This window comes from Tinamus guttatus, unplaced genomic scaffold (genome assembly GCF_059628265.1).
Source record: "Tinamus guttatus ecotype Peru unplaced genomic scaffold, ASM5962826v1 Tinamus_guttatus_pri_ptg000045l, whole genome shotgun sequence".
Lineage (NCBI taxonomy): Eukaryota > Metazoa > Chordata > Aves > Tinamiformes > Tinamidae > Tinamus > Tinamus guttatus.
In genome coordinates, this window is record NW_028288579.1 from 3655835 (window position 1) to 3664570 (window position 8736).

At 41.4% G+C, this 8736-nt stretch overlaps 1 protein-coding gene across 1 annotated transcript; it reads right to left on the reverse strand.

The window, feature by feature from the left end:
* Positions 1–4420: 4420 nt before the first annotated feature.
* Positions 4421–8513, reverse strand: TOB1 (transducer of ERBB2, 1). Its single transcript, XM_088538246.1, has 2 exons — positions 8346–8513; positions 4421–6005 (listed from the first exon to the last, which is right to left on the reverse strand). Exon 2 carries the CDS (start codon positions 5870–5872, stop codon positions 4901–4903), a length of 972 nt encoding a protein of 323 aa, XP_088394372.1. The 5' UTR covers positions 5873–6005; positions 8346–8513; the 3' UTR covers positions 4421–4900.
* Positions 8514–8736: the final 223 nt, after the last annotated feature.

The following is an 8736-nucleotide window of genomic DNA, read 5'->3' on the forward strand; positions in this document are numbered from 1 at the left end:
TTCAGCCCATCATACAGCAGTTCTGGGCACGAATACATAGAAGAGCAACTGAAAAAAATGAGATTAGAGAAGTGGAATCTGGCAGCAAAGAGTAACAGTGTGAAAGACCGATGAAGCACAGTGATTAGTGAGAGAGAACTTCACACAGACACTAACTAGTAATTAAGGCACTATTTTCTCAGAACTCCCTTATTTTATGCAATGGGTAATCTTTAAGCTAACGGATAGAGAGAATGCAGATAAACTAGCTCCAAGAGGGCACATAGCCAGTGGATGGTTTCAATATGATGGTGCTGCAGCTCTCAGAGGAGGGCAGGGATCTCTCATTTCAGGCCTCTGAAGTGCTGAATTATCAAATGAAAACTCCGGCAAGTTTCCCCCAAACTGCAGTCACCAATATTACTGCTTGTTTTTAATGAACAAGAGACCCCAGGGAAAGAAGGGAAGGGGATTGAGGAATATCTGCCCTGTATGCCAGCGTTTTTCTAAAAATATTTTACACCTGCTATTCATTCTGCACCCTGATCATATTTTGTCTGTGAGGTAAAGAACACATTGTGCCAAAGGGAATGTGGTTTATGTTCCCGAGGCTTAATGCTTTTTCCCTTCTGCAAAGCAAAACCCCTTACTACGCTCACTAAAATAAAGCCAAGAGGACAAAAGTCACACACGCTGCCACAGCAACAGTTTAACCATTCCCCCTGCGGATTTCTGGAAATGGTCCTTTCAGCAGGACTTTACAGCTCCGGCACTTCAACTTAGCAAATGTTTTATGCAGCTCATGAGAGGAATGTAGCCAGCTCTGTACACACAATTTAAATCAATTTGCTGATGATATAAAAAAGGAGTGCTGAACCGTCGGTTTTCTTCATGTGCTCCAGAATGACAACTACAAACTCGGAGGTATTTATTACTGAAACGTTAATAGAACAGTCCAGTGTGTCAGCTCAACAAATGAGCTGTGGATTGATCCTATGCTGGTCCAAAGAGCTGATTCAACAACTAGTTGTTTGGTTACTTGATATTTCAGAAATGCTGTTTGCTAGTGAAGGGCTTTTGTCTGCTCTGGTCAAAGGGGAGTTTGGAGGACCAGAGAGCTGGGCTTGGGACTGAGCTCTTGATGGGGAATCATCTGCTTGATTGTCTGCAGCAAGACATTGTACAAGCAACGGGAAACAGCCGATTTTCCACTTTGAAAAAAAGGGATGGAACCTTCCATGTCTTGACCCAATTGGTATAAATCATGTTAGCTACGCACTAAAAAAACCTTACACTAGCTGAGAATCCAATGCCAGGTTAACCTGTGCCCCTGGGATTCACATCACAGTCTTGTAAACCCAGGTTTTACACTCATTTTTGTTTAATCCTCAGTGTGGAAAACAAAGAATATGGTTCCATAAACTAAACATATAGCAAAAACAAAGCAGTAAATATAACTTCTGACATTTTATAAAAATAAATATTTTGACAACACAGTTTTATCCTTTAAAAGATCTACATAAGATGTGGGTTTAAGCAAGAACCATTGGATGAGACAGGTATGCTACAAAACGTCTTGTGTTCTCAGGCACTACCACCAATTTAGAGATGGCAATTACTAACACGACTGTGTTCAGGGTCTAGGCCTGGTTTTAGATTAAAAAGTTAAGCACAGCATTAGTGAACATCAATAGTTCAGATTGTGTTAAGAAAAAAAGATAACTTATGTTTGGGTGGGGACCTTGAATGAAGAGACAGGATGCACTAGGGTGCACCAAGGAGGGACATTTTATCCATTCTTTTCACTTGTAAATTAAAGACAGCTTCAGAGGTTTAACTTATACCAGCAATTTCAAGGAAGTAAACTGCATGTCCTTAAGAGATGAATGAAAGAACTTGCACGACTGGGTAAACGCTTCCTTTTCCCCCTTCACACGCTCTAGGTCATTCCTCTCAAAGCAAACGCACTTACCCGAGAACATGCTGCAAAAGCAGAATACTGGATGCATGCAAGTCAAAAAAGAGGGTTACTTGGCATATGTTTAGAACAGAATGCTGCAGTGTAAATGTTTGATGTAACATGAAATTCAACATTAAACCTCAGGAAAAGGTCAAATAAATGGATGAAAAAAACTACCAAAATCTTTAATCTCTGTAAGCAACAAGAAAACAAAAAAATAAAAAGCTTCACATTTACATTCCTCAAGAATACTGAGAGCTCTCTCTCCAGCTTGTATCCTTAGAAAGTGCCATCGATAACTTTGAAAAATCCTTAAGAATCAGTAGAAGAACAAAAACATGCTTACTACTATCCACAAGATGCAGCTGCATAACAAAGACAGCCACGAAAAGCAACCTTGTTTTCAGAGATTCTTCTTCCCTCGAAGTCACCATCTTTCCTTGATTGCTAGGAAAGTGCATGAATCCCAAAAGGGCAGAGCTGGACAGCCTTTAAGGCAAACTATCGCGGTTTAAATCACAGGAACAAAGATACTGCACAACACAGAATAATTTCCACTATCAAAACTTCTTAACCTCCTAGGCAGCTAGGATATTACTACCATATTGCAAATATTAAAATTTTAAGAAGCCTTTAAAGTTTAGGAATGCAAATAGCAACAATGTATAGATCTAACATTCTATATTTTTCAGTAAGTTAACCCCCATTTTTGTTTCAGTTTCTGTTAGATGCCTTTCAGCAGCCTATTCCCTCTAAAGCAAAATCGGCTACTTAAAATAAGACACTGAATTAGAGGCTTTTAAGTATGGTTCTGTCCAAGGCAGAAAGATAAACCAGAGGGCAAACTCTGTAAAAATAAGTCAGTTAAATACAGAGGAACGCCCCAAAACAGCAGCCCAATTACTGCCTTTGAATTGGTTGTCGTGACATTAGAAATTGATGGCATTGCCAGTCTCGGAGCTCCACTCAGGCCACCTGATAGCCCAACACTGCTCCGTGGCCTCCTCCTGTCCACAGCAGAGCAAAGATTTTAGCCCGGGGTTGACAAACACGCTCGTTTTTTACTTACGGCACTTGTCTACTTCCAGCAAAACACTGCTCTGCTTGAACCCTGCTGGGTCTGCACAGGGGTGCAGCATCTCTCTTCTGCAAAACCAAGCAGTGTCCCAAGCAGGTGACAACTGATTTTCCGTAACTAATAGCAGGGCCAGAAACCGGACATTCAGATAAATTAAAAACCTTTACTCCCTTTTTAGCTTAGAATTCGATATCATGAAGCAAAGGCCCATGCATTTAGCATGTATTTTCTCTCTGTGCAACTGTAACAGCAATGGCAAAAAATTATGTTAGATTTAAGGATTAAAGAAATAATACTTTCTCTTCCTTTTGACAATGTCCATGAGCAATGGATGCTGTTTATCAAAAGGACAAAAAAAAATTCAAAATTGCCCTGGAAAAACTCAGTTGTTTTGTCAGTCTCTGAATTATTTCTCCCTCCACTCATGAACATCCATATTTTGAAAAATTGAGTACATTAACATTGGAGGAATCCACTAAAATAAAGCCCTAGACTGTCACATTGCAGTTGCGTTAATTTCTTTCCTTTTTTATTTTTTTTAAGGCATATAAAATGAAAGGTTACAATCAGTTTAGTGAACTATAAATCAGTAGTTTTATTCAGTCTCGTTTCTGAGCTATTAATCCCTAATACAGAAATAAAATGCTGATGCTTTGGTCCATGACCTCCCAAGAGAATAGTTCAAATCCACTTTGATTACACAGAAAGTGAATTCACTGAATCACCTGAGTACCTTCTGGCTACATCACATCACACCATAACTCAACATATAAATAGCTCGCAATCTTAATTCTCCAAGGAAAAAAATAACTGATCATATTCTGATTTCAGTAATGGAAAACAAGTGCAAATTTGCTCAAAAAATGCAACTAAAGTGTTAATCAGACTATGTGCTTTGTCAGAACTATTTTAGGTAAAGGCACCCATTATTGTGATGCATCAACACAGCAGCCCTTTCCATCACTCCTTTGTGAAGCACTGAGTCAGACTTTTGTGCATCATTAGCACTGACAACACAATAAACGCAGCACTGACCTTCAGCACAGCAGTAAAAACAAAGACCACAGTCATTTAATTTTAAAGAGTTTTAATACAAACTTAATATAAACTATTTCAGTCCCTCTTAACATGTAAGACACTGACTCAAAATACTTTTATACCTTTTTTCAAGTATTGCACAATGTAGGTACAAAATTAATATTTACGATTACATTTTCTTCCATAATATATAGCAAAAATCTTTAAACCTTTAACAGAAAATACAATTTGTGTTTCTTCTGAAAAAAGCAAATATTTCGTACATTTTAATTCCACCACTAAGGAATATTCTGTACACAATTTTTTTACCTTTTTAGAATTGATGTCTTTAAGATGGATATCTTACAATTTCAGTAAAAAAAATACAACATGAAGCTGCTGCAGCTGTCACAGATCACTGTAGTAAAAAGATATAAATGCAATACCATGTTGTAGAAACAATATATATACTCTGATATTTTACAAACTTTGTACTAAATTAAATTATACAATTAGAAAAAGACCAATAAACCCACCTATTAGTGCCAATTTTTTAAATATATATACATAGGTGTTTTTATATATATATACGAAAAAAATCAGCCATGTCCTTGCTATATCTTAAATACTGTAAGAGGCCATATTTTGAGAGTATATTTTTTGTAATGTACAGTCAGTATAAAATAATTTTGTGCTTGGTTGGCAAATGAAAAAAAATGATGCATGTTGTATTCATCTAACCAAGCTTGAATGTATTCATACTACAAGCTTTAAAAAAAATCTCAAGAGGTGGAAAAAAAGATACACCCTTGGGTACGTGCATTTAAACTTGTACAATTGTATTTAGTTGTATTTCATTTTTATTTTTAGTTAGCCATAACTGGCTGGAATTGCTGGTTAGAATACTGCATGTTGTTTAAACTAAAATTCAAGCCATCCACAAAAGACTTCTCATTTAGACCTCCATAGGCTGCAAACATATCAAAGGCATTACTGTACTGGAGAGGACTGAGGTTAAGGGGGCTGTCACCAGGAAATATGCTACTGGTACTACCTTGACCCTGCATGTTGGGGAAAATGAACTCCTTGGCATTAGGAGAAAGGGCAGAAGTCTTCTGCTGTTGCTGCTGCTGACTGCCTAGGCCAAGCCCATAGAGAGAGTGCATGGAGGAGGAAAGGGCTTTCTGCTTCAACAGCTCATTGACATTCAAGCCAAGGTTGGTGGGAGAAGTGCGGGCGACCTTGTTGCTACGGCCGCTATTCTTCATTTTGGTCGAGCCAAACTTGGTGGCAGCAAATGTGGCAGTGGTGAAGGTTAAAGGCTGAGTGGAGCGGGGCATGAAAGTCGGGCTCACAGCAGCAGAGTGACCAAAGGGAGGAGAAGGAGAACTAGACACTGAAGATGCTGGGTCACTAATTGGCATGAACACCTGGGCCTCTGGGTTAAAGCTGTTCTTGATTTCCTTATCCAACTCACATCCATTTTCATTATCATCCACATAAAGCACTTTCACTGGTCCCTTTTCACCGATTTGGTATGAAACCTCAAATGGGTCAATCCAAACACTAAGATCCTGAGGCAAGTTGCCACGAACATCATCAATGTCCAAACCACTCTCTTTGGATGCTTGTTCTATAACCGGGTCCACTTTCTCCCCTATATGTATACATCTAAACCCTGATCCTTTGTATGGCTTTTCTGGATACCAGTGCCCTTCATACTTCTTCTTAAGAAGTCTTTCAAGCTCTTCACCAAAAATGTTGACACGTCGTCTGGGAAGCTTATTGTACAAATATGAAATAATAAAATTGAGTGCTACTTGGATTTCAAGCTGCATAGCTGCTATGCCACAAAGTTATAAGTCTGTTTCAAAACCCGAAGAAGTGTTCAAGATGCCACAGGGAAACAAAATTTCATTCAAAGTGCTGATTCTAGTTGATTATTATCCTTCACCTTGAGTGCTCTTGTTCCTTTAAGAAAAAAACAAAAGCAAACACATCCAAATAAGGAAAACATAAGATCAGATCCAAGACCTATTCTTTTAGCTTCACTTTCTACATAGGTTACCTTTTAAGTGAAAACAATTGCACCAAACTGCTTTTGTTCATGCCCATGAAGGGTGAGTATGTCAACTACCTTCAGCGTGACTTACAAACAACACTGCTGAAGAGGCACTAGGCATGTGTTTATATATACAGCATGGGGTATTTCAAAATCCTATGAGCTTGCAGTTCAGTTATTCACAAACCAGCAAGTATAATTTCTAAGACATCACAGAACTGCCAGGCCTGTCAAGGGTTCAATTACCAACCCCTATTTTGGATGATTTATAGTACTCAGCTGCAAAATTTAGCACCAGGCTATTAGCTTAGCTTGAAAGGTCTTGGTTTAAGGGTCATTTATCATTTAAAGTTTGCAAACATATTGGTTGCATTTTAAGTTAGAGAATTACAAAAATATTAACAGTTGATTCAGAGGTTTTCACACAAATAATTCAAATTGTGCTACATTTAAGTTCAAGGCAAGCATCTGCATCAACTGTGCACTGCTGAAAACATACTAACTGAAGAGAAAATGTCCACTGCACATATACAAGAAATTTTTCTTTTCTTAGAATTAATAAAATAATCGTAACACAGACCACAGACGCATTTTCTGCGACAAAGGTAGCAATAACTATTAAATCATTGCAAAAAAATCACATTTTTCCCTTTCTACAATTCTTTTATATACATGCATCAAATGTAATATATGCATATTACATATACACATGTCTACAAATGCCTACTTTTATCTAGAACCAGGATTTCCAAAAGTTACTACAGCCAGGAAGGCTTTCGATAGCCTCAGTCAAAGCAATTGCTTTTCTCTCGCTGTGTGACTCCATTTTATATTTAATATAAAATATGGTTGTCACTCCTTCACAAAGGACGAAAGAGAAATTAGCTACCTAAAGTTAGACAAAGGACTAAAATCAAGTATTAAAATATGTACTGCAATGAAAATCCTGCAATACCTTAGCATAAGGTGCTTGACCAAAGAAGAAAGCACTGTATAAGAAGTTCCAGTCAAAAAATATAAATATATTGGCTCAAGTTAAATGCCCAGCATTTTGGTTAATGGTGTGCTTCCCTGCACTGCATCACTAGGTAAAAAAAAATTGTATATCTTTCACTAAAGATTAGAGAAAAAAAAGTCAATATTAAGATCCTATTAAAATGTGAATAGATTTTTTTTATGGCTGCACATAATCTCCTTTTAAAGTCTGAACCCCTATTTCCAAGCCACTTGTGTTGCCCTCAACATGGTATGGGCATAGTTTGAAAGCTTACATGATAAGGCGACCTTTAAACGTTTGCTGGATCAGCACTGGGTGGGGATAAGGAAAAGATCAAGGGCAAACAGAAGATATTTACAAAAGGGACATATTCAGTACAGAAAAGCTGATTGGATGGTTAAAAGGGACATTTAAAAAATGATTTATTAATCCATCTGTTTTGTTTCCCCTCCTCCACGTCCTTTAGGAAAGAAATGATCCTTTCAAGGCACTGGGCAGACATAAATTCTTCTAAGCCCCAAACTGATTCATGGTATAAGCAGCTGATTAAACAAACCAGCTCGATCATTCCAAGCTTTTTTTTTTTCCTTTTTTTTTTCTTTAAATGGATAGGGAGACTATTTTTAAGGAACCCAAGCACATTAACGACTCCAAGAGCAAGGCAGTGGCAGCGGGGGCTGGAAGCAGGAGCCATAGCAGTGTGTGGGGAGTTACATAACCAGGCGATCGGGTCTCATTAGATTTCTGCTCACAGCCCTGGGTGCTCCGGCAGCAGCAGCAGGAGGAAGAGAAGCAATTTTTGAGCCCGTAAAATAGAAAATGAAGAAGGGGGAGGGGGGCGGCTGGAAGAAGCGGGGGCGGTTGCGGCGAGGCCCCTCGCACAGGCCTGGGCTCGGCGACGTCCCCCCCCAAGGCCGGCAGGGTCCCCAGGGGGGCTGCCCGCGCTGCCCGACGAGGCCTGGCGCGAGCAGCGGTTATTAGTCAGCCGGCAACGCTCACCCCTCCCAGCCCCAGCGCGTCCAGGAGCGCCTCGGGAGGGAGCCTCCCGCGGCCGAGCCCTGCGGCCGCTTGGGCCAGGGGCTCCGGCTGCCCCTTCGCCTCCCGGCGCGGCCGCCCCGGCGCCGGGGCCGCCTCAGCCCTTTTCGTCTCAACGCGGAGCCTCCTGAGCGCCGCTTCCCTTCGGCCCAGGGCTCCCCTGGGGGCTCCCCACGCCGGCCCGGGCCGCCCCCCGCCCTCAGCGAGCGGTACTCACCCGGGTGGGTGTGCGGGGCGGGGGGTAGTGCAAACAAATCCCAGCGGGGGTGTGAGTGCTTGTGGCGGGGGCGGGGGAGGGTGGCTCAGCACCCGACCCCCATCTCCGAGAGCCGGCTCCCTCGGCGAGGACGGGAGGGGAAAGAAGAGCAACAAGAAGGGAGAAAGAAAAAAAAAAAAAAAAAAAAGAGAGGGAGGGGGAGGGTTGGAAAAAAAAAGGGGGGGGAGGGAAGGGGGGGAGGGCTGCGTTGCTCACACCCCCTCGGCGGGCGCACCCAGCCACCGCAGCTCGCCGCCTTCTGCTCCTGCCCGCCCGCCGCGCGCGCCCCTATATATGGCCTCTCTTGCTCCGCCCCCTCCGCCCGGCCTCGCCCACCGGCCACCGCCCTCCC